Source organism: Lemur catta, chromosome 6 (genome assembly GCF_020740605.2).
Source record: "Lemur catta isolate mLemCat1 chromosome 6, mLemCat1.pri, whole genome shotgun sequence".
NCBI lineage: Eukaryota > Metazoa > Chordata > Mammalia > Primates > Lemuridae > Lemur > Lemur catta.
This window is the reverse complement of record NC_059133.1, coordinates 90,339,033-90,355,967: the sequence shown is the minus strand read 5'-3', so window position 1 is coordinate 90,355,967 and position 16,935 is coordinate 90,339,033. Positions and strand designations below refer to the sequence as shown.

The 16,935-nt window shown below is 36.2% G+C and overlaps 1 protein-coding gene across 1 annotated transcript; it reads left to right on the top strand.

Moving 5' to 3' along the window:
- The first annotated feature begins 265 nt into the window (after window positions 1-265).
- LOC123640606 (natural killer cells antigen CD94-like) lies at window positions 266-16,375 on the top strand. Its single transcript, XM_045555197.1, has 7 exons — window positions 266-337; window positions 10,713-10,812; window positions 12,077-12,223; window positions 12,370-12,441; window positions 14,175-14,326; window positions 15,223-15,326; window positions 16,135-16,375. Exons 1-7 carry the CDS (start codon window positions 266-268, stop codon window positions 16,253-16,255), a joined length of 768 nt encoding a protein of 255 aa, XP_045411153.1. The 3' UTR covers window positions 16,256-16,375.
- The last annotated feature ends 560 nt before the right edge of the window (window positions 16,376-16,935 follow it).

The following is a 16,935-nucleotide window of genomic DNA, read 5'->3' as shown; positions in this document are numbered from 1 at the left end:
CATATTCTGGTCTCCTCCAGTCATATTTTGGAGTGGTGTGTTCTGAGCTGCAACGATGCCTTTCTTTTTTAAAACATGAATCTCCAAGCAGCCCTTGCATCTTAGAGAAGGAAAAGTGCTAAAATGTTTATCTATCAAGTCCTGAGATTCCTTGATGTGAGGGCAGCAAAGCTGTCATCAGCTCCAGGGGAAAAGAAGGCTCTAGTCCTAGAGATGCAGAAGTTTGCCAAGTACAACAAAAGTTTCGAGGGGTATGAGAGGGGCAATGGCAACTTCTGCTGTCCGAGAAGATGAAGAGGCATTTCATATGTTTGAATGCGTGTTTGATTGTATACATGTAACTATGTGCATATTTCTCATTATCCATCCAGACAAAACTTACCATTTTCTCAAGAAGTTATCACCAAAGACTAGTCAAGTCAGATTCACAAGTGTCACTAGAGATTCACCCAGTATCAAGCTTTACTAATAATCTCAGTGCTATGATAGCTGCAAGATGCAGGAAAAAAACAATGAAAAGTGCAGGCCTGCCAATGCAGCTACTCAGGTCCCCTGTCTTTCCTCTTAGGACATTCTCTGGCCAAGAGTAACAGATTAATACATGAGGTCTCTAAATGGGGTTTGTGACAGCATCCCTTACACAAAAGGAGATGTTTGGTCAAGTCACATCTTCATTTTATGCTCCGATGGTTATATACCTTATGTGACATTTTTAGGAAGCCCTGTACCATAAATCCATAGATTCTAGTTTTATCTTTTGTTTTGTTTTCACCATAAACAATCTAGATGGTCTAATATATCCTGCTAATAATATTTCATAGGTAAGTATTTTGGCAAGTGAAACCCACTATTGTTTGCTAGTTAGCATGTTTACCAGGAGACTTAATCAGGTCAGAATCATTTTCTTCCTTTTCAGGGATTCCTGTCTCGCTCTTAAGAAGAGACTAATTTGTAGCATGATGTTAGCAATTTTCTTTCCACTCAGAATATGCACACATTTTCCTAACCCAATGAGATCAAAATAAATTTCTCATTCATGGCTACTGGAATGTATACTGTGTGAACTGAAAGTAAAATCCTAAGTCCCCGTTGACTGAATGGACACCTCTTGGCCAAGGAGACCCCAGAGAATTTCCAGCCATGTGGGGATGGGAGATATAAAGCACAACTGCATATGCGCTTTTTTTCTCTTTTATAAATATCCATAACTTATAAAATATGTATACTTAGCCATCCTGCGAAGTAAAAATTCTTGTTCCCGTTGTCCCTGCCTCAGAGCATGTGTTCCTGGCTTGTGGCGGGGAACCCTGCTGTGCAGCCCTCTGGAATAGCCGTCCTAGGCTGTTACCCTTTATAAAACATAAAGCTGTCCTTTCCAAGTTATAAACTTCATTATTTGTTTCAGTTAACAAATTGGTAACCGAGAAGGGATCCAGGAAGATCCCTGGTTTCCTCCAGCATGATTGGAAGTCCATGTACCAACCTCTGGACAAGCCAGTTAATAGCTCAGTTGTCCCTCCAACCTCGCTGGGAGGAACTTGGAGAGCTCACCCAGACCAAGATCTCCTGCTTTTAGGATAAAGATCTCCAAGCCTTTATTTCTCTCCACCCCTTCTCTTTATTTCTTCCCATTTCCAGCTACCTCCCTTCTAGACCCAGGAAGGAATGCCTTTGTTGGCCATGGGTTTGTGGGGGGCAGATCTAGTTGCACTCAGCTGGTCCATAATGTTTGTGGGGACCCTCACATTAAGGGTACAGGGGTGATGCTGATAAGGAAAACCCCCATCTATTACCTGGCCCATCAGCCCCCTGAGACCCCACCCCTCAGACCATCCCAACCTAATGAAAGTGGGAAAAATCAGGTAGGCAGTGCTCAGAATTTGGTGATGAGACCCCTCTGAGCTCGCTGGCAAATAAACCTTGATTCTCCTACTCTCCCTGTGCCGCTTGGTTTGTCGTTGGAACCACCTGCTGTAACAATGCCTTCATAAGGTAAGTACAGTTATAAAAAACCTTAGTTCTAAGGGGATAGTCTCTGATCCACCACCATCAGACACTGCAGTGGCTAACATCCCTAAGAACTATGGGAAAATTCTTGAAAATATTTGGGAACCTATATAGGGCTAACATATAAGGATTGAAAGTTTTGCTGGCAACAATAAAAATGTTAGGAGACCTCTAGTTGATCTATGTGCTCAATTCAAATAAATAGACTATCCAACCTTATAAAACAATGAATACTCTATAAGTAGTATTTCAGGTCTTCTAAGTAAAGTCAGGAGTCTAGATAGCCTCCCTTAATGAAAATAATTTAAAATTTAAAGAGACTCCATAAACTAAAATTTTGAAAATGGCACATGTGAAATATTTAAAGTTTAGTCTTTCTTTATTCCAATACTGCCTCCCCTTCTTCTCTCTTTCACCCCTCCTTTCATCTCTGCTCCTAAAACTATTGTTTTTCTACCCAGCTAATTTAGTACTTGCTGCGAATGCTAACCTTTGTTGTTTAAAAGCTCCTGTACAATCCCAGCTCCTCAGATGGGACACAGCTGCTTAACTGATTTATGCACAGAACTAAGAGACTGACTAAAGAAGATATGGAACAAAATGTTGAAATTTACTTTTTGTTCCTTGTTCATCCCGGTTTGTTTTCTTTTTCCCTCCTCAGTCCTTTTTCTGTCTCTAACAACCTCTACCCAAATTTCTCCAATACTATCAGCCTATCTTTTAATATGTAAAACTTTTCAGTTTGAAAATAGAGAGTAAAGGACATTAGAAATCTTTTACCCCAAAATATTAAATATATTTCTTTGGCATATTTTAAAATAGCTGCCATGAGCCTCACAGATAAAAGTAACATTGCAAAGCTGCCTTTTGTGGGGGAAAATGTACATCTCTTTAAAAATGCAGCCAGGACTATCCTTTCGTCATCTAGAAAAGATTCACTTTGAGTCTGAAACCTTTAAAGGTATAGAAAAAAACACTTGCCATCTGTTCTCTCTGAGGGCTTCTACCCACAAGGCTTCGTTTGCATAACAGGACCATCTTCTGACTAGTCAAGAAAGCTTTTCTCATCTCTCTCCCAAAACCTTTTTTTCTGTTTTCAAGCCATAAACAACCTTTAATTTCCTGTTTTCTTCCACCTATGAGAGGCACAAGAGCCCTTTAGACTTCTGTATGCTAAGGGTCCTGTTACAGCCCAGCTGGGTCCCCTGCCCACTGCCCAGTGGAGGCCAATGGACTGAGACAGCAGGGGTCACAGCAGAGAAAGAGTTTATCTCCCAAGGTACCAGGTGAGGAGATGGGAGTACTTTCTCAAACCCATCTCCCTGAGAATTTGGGAGAAAGGGCTTTTAAGGATAGTTTAGTGGGAAAAGGGCCAGGCTATTGGGTCTGTTCATTGGTGGGGGAATGAACTCAGAGAGATTATCTTCTCCTGTGGCAGATTGCGTCGATAGGGGGTCACCAGGCTGTTGGATCCATGTCCACACCTATCCACAGGTCCCCTTGGTGTCAGTGGGTCCCCCCAGAATGCAGAGTCTGAAAAATACTTCAAAGACCAGTCTTAGGCTCTACAATAGCAATGTTATCTGCAGAAGTAGTGGGGGAGTCACAAATCTTGTACCTATCAGGGAGGACAGTGCCATGAGGCAGTAACCTGTTACAGCAGTAAGGAAGTTAGGGAACAATGGGTGGTTAATTTCTGGCTATATCTATACTTTTATAAAAATCTGACTTTGATTACCATTTATACTTTATGACTCTACCTTATTTTAATATAGACAGTTTTGTCAGGTTTCAATCTGAAATGTCGGTTCTTTGTGCGCTCATAGCTGAAGAATGACCAGACACGCCAAAGTAAGGCAAGCACTGAAATGAGGTTTATTGAGGAGAGAAAGATGGGATTATAGAGCAAGAACAGGATATAGGTTTACAGCATGACATGGATGATGACTGGACCGATTGTCACAGCAAAAGGAGAGCAAAAGGAAGGGGCCAAAAAGGGGTTATGGTCTGCATGTTGTTTTATAGTGCCCAGATTGGGACTTCCCTCTTGGTTCAAACGTCACCATGGAACCACTTTGATTGGACAGTCGGGAGTTATATGACCCGAGTCTTACTGTGCATGCAGATCTCCCATGAGCCTCTCTGAAAGCCCATTTGTGGGGATGAATCACAGCAGCACCCACTTTTGTCCCTAGGAGCCCCAGAATCCCTTGCTAACTACCTAACAGTTTTACTCCTATTAAAAAGCTGGAGGGGACAGTCACCAATAAAACCAGACAGGTTTAAAGGTGATTAAGAATGGTTGTTTATGGCAGGTGGTTTTTACTACAGAGGACTGCTCATTTTTTTTTTTCTTTTTTGTGCTTCTAGATAGAAAAGATGTGATTTATACATTTAGAGCAATTTCTTTTTTAAAAAATGTATTATAAAAGCATCGTGTGGAGTGGTCCTACGGCATCTCTTGTTACCAAAAACTTGGCATTTGTCCAAGAGGCTGAATCAGAAGAAGGGGGAAAAGTATTTGTGGGATGAGGAATGAAATTTTACTTTGCAAAGGAAGAAAATGGTAGACCTTCTCATCTGAAAATCCAAATTTCCTGAACATAGGTAGAAATACAGAGCTTTTAGAGGGAGGGTTCTCAGCTTCAGGCAATTACTGTGGTTAACTATTCTAATGTCCAATCTCTGCCATAGAAAAAGCCTGTGAACTCACCAGCTGCCCACCTGGCGGGGTGGAAGCTAGTGCTTCCTGGGAGTTTTAACAAAAGACTTTACCTGCCTCAGGGATGCAGGCCAGGCTGCAGGTCTCAAAATGAGTGGGGAACGTTTTAAAGAGACAGAATTTTTTTTTTTTCTGACCATTCCCTGTTACATATCCCCCACTCTCAATTTTACCCTTTCATATCTATTGGAGGAGGTGCATCATAACCACCTTAGCAAAGCAAAATCTCTTTCCTCCTCCCCCAAACACTTGCCCTCCTTCTTCTGATTCAGTGTCCTGGACAAGCACCCAGTTTTTGCTAACAATCTCTCTTTTTCTTATTTTGGAGAGTCAAAATTCAATGTTAGCTATATAAATAAAGTTGGTCTCCTTATAAGTCCAATGACAAATTGCTATGATTTCATGTTGTCTTAGAATCCGTTTTGGTCTTTCTTCCAACATAGCCAAACTCCTTTTTAAAAGGGCTTAGTTTTTTCTCTCTCTATGCTTTGAAACATAGACTGCTACCCTGTTTTCTCTGAGAGGGCTTTGGCCGTATCTAAAACAAGTAGACTCTATATTGTCTTATTTTGAAGGACATGGTTTAAATCCAGCTATTCTTGTGGACTGTTGAGTTTTCCCAGTCTTGTGGCTAGAGTATTAAAATCAAAGCTACAAAATCTTCATTATATTTGATTGTATGTCTATATGTTCTTATGTATTTGTCTATTTTCCATGGTACCAAATTAACTTATAAGTGAGTATTCATAAAGGGAAAAAAACTAGCACAAAGGCTTTTCAAATTCATGTGACTTTAATAGTCTACGATGAATAACGATAATTTTAAAATCATTGGCAAAATAAAATTAAAAAATCTTCAAAATTTAATTTAGACATTTTCACCTGAACCTGTTGGTCAGGCAGGTCAAATATGTCTGCTATATGTTTTAAGGTCAAATTATTTACTTCCTGGGTTTTTTCCTAAAATTATAATTACTAAGAGTTAACATTGGATTTAATACATGTAATTAAAACTACCAGATATAAATGAAACCATTGTATATATAAACTATATGAAGAAAATAAGATTTGTTTTTGTGAAAAAGGGGCAAAAAACAGAAAAATTTGTTTTTTGTGGAAAAAATAATTTTGCCTAACTTAAAGTTTTTAAAAATAGGTTTAAATTAAATGAATAAAAATGATAGATAAAACTAAATGGATATAAATTTAGGGAAAATTTGATATAATTATAAAACGTTATAGAAATCTATCTGTATGGTCAAATTAATTAAGATTAAATAGATATGTCTGTAAGTTTTTATTAAAATTAGCTTTACTATTTAATACATTAATGCAAAAATAAAAAATTGGTTTTCTCTTTGAAACAAGATTTTCAAGTAATATTAATAGAGATAGTAAAACTTTTTATTCACGTTTTTGAGTAAACTACAAATAACAAAGGAGAGAGACACATTTTTTGTCTTTATTAGATCTTATTTATTTGGGAAACTGAGTCTCCTCTCTATTAAAGAATAAAATTTTTGGCCTTAAAATCTTTAAATTATTACTTTGACTGAATAAATGGCTATTGTATCATAGTAACCTATGACCTTGTTTTATGGCAAGTGTTTTAGACCTTTGATATTTGATAAACTTAACAAAATCAAAATTCTAAATTCAGTGTTTTTGACTGCACACTAGTTTTTGTTTTTTTTTTTTTTTAAATATTAGAGCCACTGAAAGACCAAGAGAGAAACATTCAGGTTATTTGCTACATTGAAACTATACAGGAAGTGGTGAAACATTAAATGATGTTTAAATTTCTTTGGGTTATAGTTATATAAACATGTTTTTAATATATATTCCAAAATTGTATGAGCATCCTAAAATTATGATATGTCTTGATGTATGTTACAGTAATAATTATAGTTATTAAGTTAAAATTTTATGTGCCCCTAAAACATTTTGACCAAATTTCTTTGTCCATTTTCTCTTTAACCATGACAAATCTAAGACTTTTGTCATCCACAGCTGTTGTTTTACTTTGATTCTTCTGAAAAAATGATTTTTAAATGACTATAGTCCAAAATTTGCTTTGTCATGGAAATTTTTAGAAAGGATTCTTACAGGCACCTTTAAATATAGATGCAGATGATAATTTAGGAGATCATACCATTTGAACTAATAAAATTTTAATTAAAAGATGATGGCTTCATGAGGATTGCTAACCAAACCTCAAACAGAAAAAATATTACTTACATAGAACTAAACCAATTTTGTTAATGTCTTTTGTTTAAACATTACTGATTCTTTTTCTATTTGCTTTCCAGAAACAAAAGAACTTTTTTTCCTTCTTTGAAGCTATTTATAGCTTACAACAAATTGGTAAAGTATATTTTTGAAACAATTTGAAACATGTATTTTTCTCTCTATTTGATTTTCCAAAATTTGCAAACTATTTACAAATATTTTTATTTTATGGCAATAGAATCATTTGCATAAGTTCAACACGAATTTGTTTTCTTTTCTAACAGGACAGAATTAGAGATGCTGTTTATTCTAGCAAGGCTTTGACTGGAACAGCATATTTTCAGAAAGGCTCAGACTGCTTTGAAGAATTAGATTGACTTTACAAGGCCCATAAAAGCTCTCTGGAAAAATTGGCCTAATATTGCATCTATAAGATTTCCTGATGTGTGGTAAGCAAAGAATGTCACTTTTTGACAGGCCCAGGTACCCCAAGTTACTTTGGGACCTTGAGAAAAAAAGAATTTACCCAGTTCATACAGGTCTCTACAGGCAGTTACGTCTTTGGCTTAGCTCAAGAGGCTTTAAGTCTAACCTACAATTTCTTACAGAAAACAAAGAAACAAACAAACCCCAGAACAACAAAACAGTAAAGCCAACTTTTTTAAAAAAGAAAGCCTCTACGGCCTGATTAACAATTATTACTCTGTTCTGCAACATTTTCATTATAAATTTCTAGGTAAGAAAAAGACCTCGCTGTTCAGATCTTAAGTGGATATGAGTTTCTTTTCCCAACTCTTTGCTCAGTTTATATTTATTTTAGTTATTGAAGTCATCACTTGCTTGGAACAAAGGCACAAGTAAATTCCAGGGGAGGAAGGTGGTGGTTGTCTGCGTGGCCACGGGGGAGGGGAGATCCTACAAAGAGAGATGATATTTTGGAAGAAAACCTAACTTTTCAAAAACAAATCTATGTAAGTGAAGATGGACATTTCAGTGGAATTTCAACCTGGTTTCTCTCTGCCTTGGATCCTGAAGAAGGTTTTGAATGCCAAGTTTATTTGGGATGTGTACTGCATAAATGCAGGAAAGGGAGTGTTAATATGGGAAAGGGAAGGAGGTATGCAATAAAGGTTGTTTTATTAATTTAGCTACTAGAGGAGGCGCTTAGAGCTTAACACCATTGAGTGATTCTGGGAAATGGGGCAAAACACAATGTTCAGAATCTCCTCACCTTGGGGTCAAAAGTGCTGGAGTACACCAATGCTATATCCTGAGATTTGTTGTTTGAGGCCCATCCTGGTGATCATTATTCAGCACTTCTGGATGGCTATATGAGATAGAAGCAAGGCTGTCAGCAGTTATAAGAGAAAAAAAAAAAATCTCATAGTGATGCAGGCACTAGTTGGCCAGAGCTCACCAAATATCCCCAGGGGCATGGGCAGGGCAGTGCTGCCCTTGACTGCAAGTGGAGATGAGTGGGAGGGATACCCTGTGTGAAACCCATTCAGCTACCTATGTACAAATGGAATCAAAGGAGTAACCGTGGTTGGCAGTTCAGAAAGAGTAAAAGGAGGGTTTATACACACACACACACACACCCCTACACACACACACACACGTATGAATTTGTGTGTGTGTTCAGCTTTTGTTTTTTTTTTTTATTTTGAAACAGAGTCTCCCTCTGTCACCCCTGCTTGGGTGCAGTGGCATCATAGCTCACTGCAACCTCAAACTACTGGGCTCAAGTGATCCTCCTACCTCATCCTCCTGAGTAGCTGGTACTACAGGTGTGTGGCACCACATCTGGCTAATTTATTTTTTTTATTTTTTGGTAGAGACGGGGTCTCACTCTTGCCCAGGCTGGTCTCTGACTCCTAGCCTCAAGCAATTCTCCAACCTTGAATTCTCAGAGCCCTCAAACTATTAGGATCACAAGCATGAGCCAACATGCCTGGCCAGTTATTTTATTGTTGACTTGAGCCTGGAGTTCATGGATTCAAACTGTCTTTGCTGGATTTTTATTTCAAAGTCAGTGAACTCAGATTTTAAAACAGGACAGGGATTGATGTACTCTCACCAAACATGGTTCTGAAAATTGAGAATAATGTCTAAATAAAGGTGACTGTGTTATGTTGCCAATGTAGTAATAATCCCTACTGTATATTCTGTCATAAATTCGTATTATTTCGGAACAAAATTAAGAACAAAATCCTAAACTCCTACTGAGTTGAGGCAATTTTACATGGGGCAAAAAGGAAGCAAAATCAGATAGTTTTCTGGTAGTTCAGTTTTTTCTAACACAAAAAGTGAAAAAGGATAGACTTCAAGTAAGCAAAGGATCATTTATAAATCCCTTCTCTCAAGTAAGAGTTGCATAAAATCTGGATTAAGTTGTTTTCATGTTTATATTCTCCAGTAAAGATTTATATTTCAACAACTTTGGTGGTTCAATGAAATCAGCTCTATGCATGCAAAACAAATATATTATAAAAAGATGGAAAACTTTTGACTTCATGGACTTTGAAAAATCAAAGTAGTCCTTGTTCTTTGTTTTTGTTTTTTATTTTCTCTTTTTCTGTTGCTGATTAAAAACTCATCTTTTATTATCAGGTTTATCTATAGTAATGGCATAATGCTTAAAAATAAACTCTATTAAATTTAAAAAACTTATGCAGGAGTCAGCTTTTATACAGGGATGAATGGTAGATTGCATTTCCAAATACTAAATTGTAGATCAAGATCTCTCCTCTCAGGACTCTTATAATGTCAATCTGTTCCTGAAATTGCCCCATAAGGTTACTTTTCTGAGAACTTTAAGAACAAAACAGTGTATACTAAAGTATTACTATATTATCTGAATGAGATAACACACTAAACAATTATAATAATTAATATTCATAAAAATAATGAGTCTAGAGTAGCTGAAGTCATGATCAAAGGACTTAAATGGAATTGAGCAGTCAGGTTGTAGAGGAAACTTCAAAGGTTAACATGACTTACCACCGAAGTGTTGTCCTAAAGCTAGGGCAGTTTTTTAGCATAAGTGTATGTGGGTGTGTGTCTGTGTGTTGTGTATGAGTGTGTGTGAGTGTACGTGTGTGTGCACATAGAACAGTAGTGGGAAGCCTCTCCATTCTGCCTTTTGAAACTTTGCCCTCCATGGCTGGGTTAGTGCAGCAGGGATGACAAGCACAGAGTGAGGTATGGGGATACCAACTTAGTGACCTTGGGCAAGGTGCTTAGTTCTATGTGCCTCAGTTTTCTCATTGGTAAAACGAAGATATTTATGTATCTTCATTTTGAACCTATTTTTAAAAAACAAATGAGCTAATGTATACCAAATTCTTTAAACTGTGTTGAACAAAAGGTAGATAATAAATGGTTGTTACTGTTTAAAGACGAATATTCTGCATGGAATTTTATTATACTAAGTAAATTTACCTTTGGTTTGCCCACTTTCCCCCCATTTTCCAAGTAACATTTTAACATGATTTTGATGTTCAAACATAAAAAACATAAACAACAAAAACTCCTCTCAACTTTTTTGGTGCTGGTCGAAGTGTTATCAGTACAAAAGTACAGTGCGGATTTCCTGTATTGTCGTTCCTGGAGCACTTCAGAAGCTTGTGATTTTATTGCTTTACTGCTTCATGCCATACAAACATGTCTCACCAATAGATGACTCAAGAGCATCATTTAAATATACAATTTTTCTTTTTCTTTTTATGTTAAATTTCTTCATATCCAACGTTAGGATTCCTTCACATCACCTCCAATAACCCAGCACCGTTCTTCCTCAGCAAGTGCACCGTGTCTTCTCTGCGTTGACCTTGGAACATCATTTCTCATGGCAGGTACGTGTGACTCCAGTTACAAAATTAAAAAATAAAAAGTAACCAGAAAAGATATTTTTGTGGATTGGCTAATTTTGGGGCAGTGCTTTAAGAGAAAAGGACATGGTTAACAGTGGATATTTTGGGGCTTTTCATATGTCAGCACTTTGTAGATTCATTTTATTTTCCTGATTCTTGATTCTGTAATTTAGATATGATTTTGTGAAACTTTTCCAACAGGTTTAAAAAGTGGCTTTTGATGGGGATACCTCTAAATTCTGAAGGAGATCAAACTTATCGGGTTAAATATTGAGCATGATAATTCTAGCATAGAAATAAAGTGCCAAATATTAATATCACAGTGGTTAAAAGCTTTTAAAATTTATTCTTCTTGTGATGACATGCAAAAATTATACAGATTAACAGTTTGACACATTGTACTATTGTTAACAACATCACTTCTTGAGAGTGTGGCAATATTAATGTAGACTTCCCAATGTTAAAATATTTTAGGGGGAAAACTTTTAAACAAGTAATTATGAGTATGAGTAAATTTAATGTTCTTTGAAAAAAAGATTATTCATGTGTCATAATTCAATATACTGTGAAATGAACCCAGGTCCCCAAGATAGTACCCATACTTTGTTTGTAGATCCAGTCACCACACCAAGTCCAGAATGTTCCTGTGACTTCTCTTCCCTGTAATACCTCAACAAGCCTATGAGAGCTAGACATTTATCAGAGCAGAGCCTGTGAGATTCGGAGAGGGCACACTCCTAAGTAATCTTATTGTGACAATGATGGAATATGTGAAATGAAAGAGTCTGGGCCTAGGCCAACTTTCATTTGATTTCTGGCTTGGATACTTACTAGCTTTGATACCTTGAGAAAGTGACATTATTATTGGGCCCTATGTTTTCTCATCTACCTAATGGGAATCATACTATCTTATGATTTTGTTGAGAGAATACAAGTAAATATCTGTTATAGAAGCCCATGGAACACATATTGGTGCCTGTCTGTGTCTTCTTAGTCCAGATCTTTATGCTTCTCACAAAATCTAAAAATAGATGGCAAATGTACTTCACTGGGACAGAGCTGGCAGAGAAGAAAATGTATGTATAGATAAGCACACTGAAGAACAAGGTACTCTGCATAAAAATGTTGATATTGGGTGAAGTCTTGAATGGAATGTCTTTGTTTTTCAGTGTTTAATTGACAAGATGACTGTGTTATGAAATGAAAGAATGTTTTGGATCCTACATCAGTGATTTCTGTTTTTAAGAACTTCAGCTCCTTTGTTTGTTTAAGTCATTATTCCATTTGTCTTTCTCTACAGTGTCTCAGACCACTCGGTGGAGGCTGATTTCTGGGACCTTAGGAGTAATATGCGTTTTGTTGATGGCTACTTTGGGAATTTTGTTGAAACTTTGTAAGTTTTTCTAGACAAGTCTACACAAAAATCAAAACTTTAAGGAAATAATTTAATAATAAAAGTTTCATTTCACTAATGTGTAATATTTTGTTATTTTATAAACCTATACCTCATTAAAGCAAATTTCTAATCATTTCCTATAGCATTTCTACCATTTACTGAACTAAGTATTGAACCAACACTCTCTCCAGGACCCAACATAGAATTCCACAAAGGTAGGTTAGACAGTTTCCTGTTTTTTTACTGTTAATGGAAAAAAAGCCAAGCTCTGTAAAATAATTTTAAAGAGATTTATTCTGAGCCAAATTTGAGGATCATGACCTGAAGCCACCCGCAAGAAGCCTTGAGCAAGTGGACTTGCTGTGGTTGGGTTACAGTTTGGTTTTATACATTTCAGTGAGACAGGGGTTATAAGTAAAGTCATAAATCAATACATGGGAGGCATACATTGGTTTGGTCCAAAAAGGTGGGCCATCTCGAAGTGGGGGGGGTGGAGGGGGAAGTTACAGGTTGTAGGTGGGTTTAAAGATTCTTTGACTTGTAATTGGTTAAAGACATGAAGCTTTGTCTAAAGGCTTGGAATGTTTTAACATAGGGAGCAGTTTATCAGAGATAAGCCACTGCAAATATATTTTTTGTGTAAATTGAGGACAAGCAGGTTTGTCTTGCATACCCTTAGGCCAGTTAATGGGTTACAAAGAATGTCCCCAAGAAGGCAGGGGGGCATGATGAGGTATGTCTGACCTCCCCACCCCTGGCAGAAAATTTAGTTTTAGGATATTCCTTTGGCCAAGAAGGGGTCCATTCAGTCAGCTGGTGGGTGGTGAGCCTTAAGATTTTATTTTACTTCACATTGTATACAGGAGAGAGATGAAATAAATATTACACTTGGTAATAAAAATTTGCCTACTAATTGTAGGATAGTATTTTCTTGTTATCTAATGTAAGAATGATTAAATTACATTGATGATGCATCATTTAGATATTAAAAATAAGGAAAATAGTAGCCTAAAATGACATATATTTCCTGTATGAGTGCTCATGATTAAGTAACAAATAAAAAATATTCTACAGTAAATATTACAGCTAATCCTAATTACCTGTGTTTGTGTATAAGCTATACTTTTCTATCTCTTTACCTTACTTCTGCTTCTTCTATGACTCAGAATATACTGCACAGATTTCTGCAATTCCAAACCTTAGTTATCCGGTGAATACAGTTCAAAGTCCAATTTTTAAAGTGTATTTTTTCCCAAATGCTCCTCATGTTTTTCGTCATCTTCTATGACCATAGAGTAGTACTTAATTTATATTTTTTATCTTACCTCAACACCTTCACCGCCATTTATATGGCAAAGATTTGTCTACCATGTGTCATGACTATAATTACTGTGCCTAATTACTGTTGCAGACATTACTGATAAACTGTATAATCAGATCAAAAACTAATTAACTGGTTTATCTTCCTTTCTGAAAAATAAAATATCCAAACCTATATCACAATTCTCCCAATGTACCATATTCTTCTCTTACTCAGGAAATATGCTACATATTTTCCTCTCTAACTTTGTCATCTGGTTAACTCCTATTTGTACCACAGTGCTCAGCTTCGGATCATGGCTTCAAAAGAGTTCTTCTAACTGTCACCTACCCCATAGGTTACTATGTGCTGTATTAACCTACAGAATTTCTTTTGTAAACTCATCTAAATTATCATTATATGTAGTTAATAAAAGATTAGACATTATATAATTCTGGATCTAACCTCAGAATATATTCTCCATGAGGAAAAAGTGTCATATATAATCTGTTCATGATAATAGCCACTGAACAAGGAATATTTGTAGAAATAATGAATAAATAGTAAATTATTTTGAATAATTACATTGCATTGGAAAAAATTTTAAATCTCCAATGTCATTTGTGGTGTTTTATTTTTTTCTCTTAGGCTCTGACTGCTGTTCTTGCCCAGAGAAGTGGGTTGGGTACCGATGCAACTGCTACTTCATTTCCAGTGAACTGAAAACTTGGGAAGAAAGTAGGAATTTCTGTGTCTCTCAGAATTCCAGTTTGCTTCAGCTGCAAAACAGAGATGAACTGGCATGTACTTAATTCTGGCTTCCTACATTTTCTTTGATCTAGAAAAATATACTATCTAAATGAGCTAAACACTTTCATTCAATCTTTAATCAGATAGTAAATGGATAGTTATTTTTGAACTAATGACCTATCATTTCCATGTACCTTGAAACTACCATTGTAAACCCTATACCAAGTTCTTCAAAGATTTACATCATATGGATAAAGATTAAGATGGGTGCCAGATAAAGTACAAGAATCTTTTTAGGGAGAATTAAAAGAAGAAATAATAAGTTATTAGTTTGGACTTTGTAATTTTTAGTTCTTTTAATGAAATTTATAATTTCTCTTATAACTATATAGCTTTTGTCATCTTTCTGAGATATAATATGAAACCAGTATGGAGAGTAAAATCATAAAAATTACCCAGTTCTTAGGAAAAAGTGAAAAATTTCTCCAGCTACATCTAGCATCTGTGCTGAGTCTAGATTGTACCCATGAGATTTATCCTTCAAGGTACTGCTAATTTGGGATCACATCTGATCATTTTTTTTCTTTTGTATTTCAGCATGCCATGGGGCTGTAAATGTTTAGTTTACATACATTGCCCTTGCCCCACCCCACATTTGATCATTGATGCCCTGTGAAGGAAATGTACCATGAAAACTATCTCCCTTTATGGGGTTTCTCATTCCTTTAATAAGTGAGATTTTGTGATATTTTTCTTGGTAAATGAGTGGCCTTGATCAATGAGAACTTTGAGGATGTGACTATACTTACTAAATTAGCAGTTCAAAATCATGTGTTTGTATGATGGATAGGGTGAATGTTATTCGGAACACTGATGTTGTCAAAAGTATGCTATACCTAGAATAGACTAAAATCAGGTTAATATGTTTGTCTTTGACTCCAAGCAGGGTTTTATGCACTCCAGCGAACGCTTTTACTGGATTGGACTCTCTTACAATGAAGAACGTGGGGACTGGCTGTGGGAGGACGGCTCTGCTCCTTCCCGGGATCTGTAAGTTTCTAGGACCTTTTTTTGATCTTTGTGAATTTATCCTTAGATCTGACAAGGAAAGGCAGCATCCAGGAGCAATGAAGCTAAAATCACCTACCTAGAGCATGAGAACACAGGAAAAAGAGAAGGTTTGACAGAATAACAATTTTGGCTCCACCTAGAATATCCAAGTTTATGCTCAAGTGACATGAAAGTTGGTGAGATTGTGGTCATGAAAGAACTTTTGCCATATGGTTTATTTTGCCTTAGTTCCATACTTGAAGGTATATGTGCCCGTACAGACAGATGCTCACAAACACAGGGGCAGCCAGAGAAAATGGTATATCCATTATTCTCTTTATTCTGGTGGAGCCCATATTCTCGGCATCCTCTCATCTTTAAAATATTCTGGGCTTAGTTTCTGTATATTTGTAAACTTTGGATCTCGTTGTCCTTGTTAAGTGTGGGATTTGTAGCAGCACACAATGTCAAAGTTTATGCTCTGGTTTGTTTCCCTAGACTAGATCAGCCAATACATCTAAAACAAAACAGAAGTAAAGCATTTCATACATCATATCTGTTACTGACAACAACAAAGACTAAAAACTCCCTGGCCTCAATGCTACTGATTAGTAAGGGAATAACTGAGTGTTTTATGGTATTGTACTCTAGATTCTTGAGAACTGTGGTTATTGAAAGAAAATAATAATGATTCAACACGTTAATATCTGACTTAAATGCTTTTAAAATTCTATAATTTAATGAAAAGATCACCCCTCAACATCTCACTTCCTTTTCCCGTGTGTTAACATTTTCTTCTGCATTACAGATTTTCATCACTTGAAACTCCAGGCCCAAAGAATTGCATAGTGTATAAGCCAATGAATGACGTTGTGGATGAACCGTGTGAAAGAGAGAATCGTTACATCTGTAAACAACAGCTTATTTAAGTGATTCTTGGGACAGAGAGGTGGGGACTACAGATCCAGGATTACTAGGCATAGTATTTTCACCTCCTATTATTACTATTAATAATTGTCTATTTCTTAGTTCTGTAAAATATTTCAAACTTTCTTATCACACTATTTTCATATATTTGAAAACATGTGTTTTAAAATTTATGAAATTTTTACACCTACACCTGAAATTATATAGTGTAAGATAAAGAAATTTATGAATGTTTTGATGTATTTTAATGCATATGGTTCATACAAAATTCAATGTAGTTTTAGTGCACATTTGAGTGGTTTTATTTACATCTTTATAAATTCTCTTGGCAGAAATTTAAATAAAATTTAATTCCCACTATATAATATATTACAACATCACTTCAGTCCTTTGTATGGCACACTAAATTGGGAAGTTGCCGTCTCACCTCACTTTCCTGGAAGTAACAACAATGTTAATGTTTTCCATGGATATCTGTGTATTTATGTGTTTTAATTTAGAGCTGAAAGTGCCATATGACAATATTCTCACTTTTACCTCCTGCTTCAGATAAGAACACTTGTGTGCCTATGCATCAGTGAAGGAGTCACTTACGTGTACAATGATGATCTTATTCCCTTTTCTAAAAGTTACGTGTCTAATATGGAACAATTCCATTTTTGGAGGGGAGGGGCACTCCATT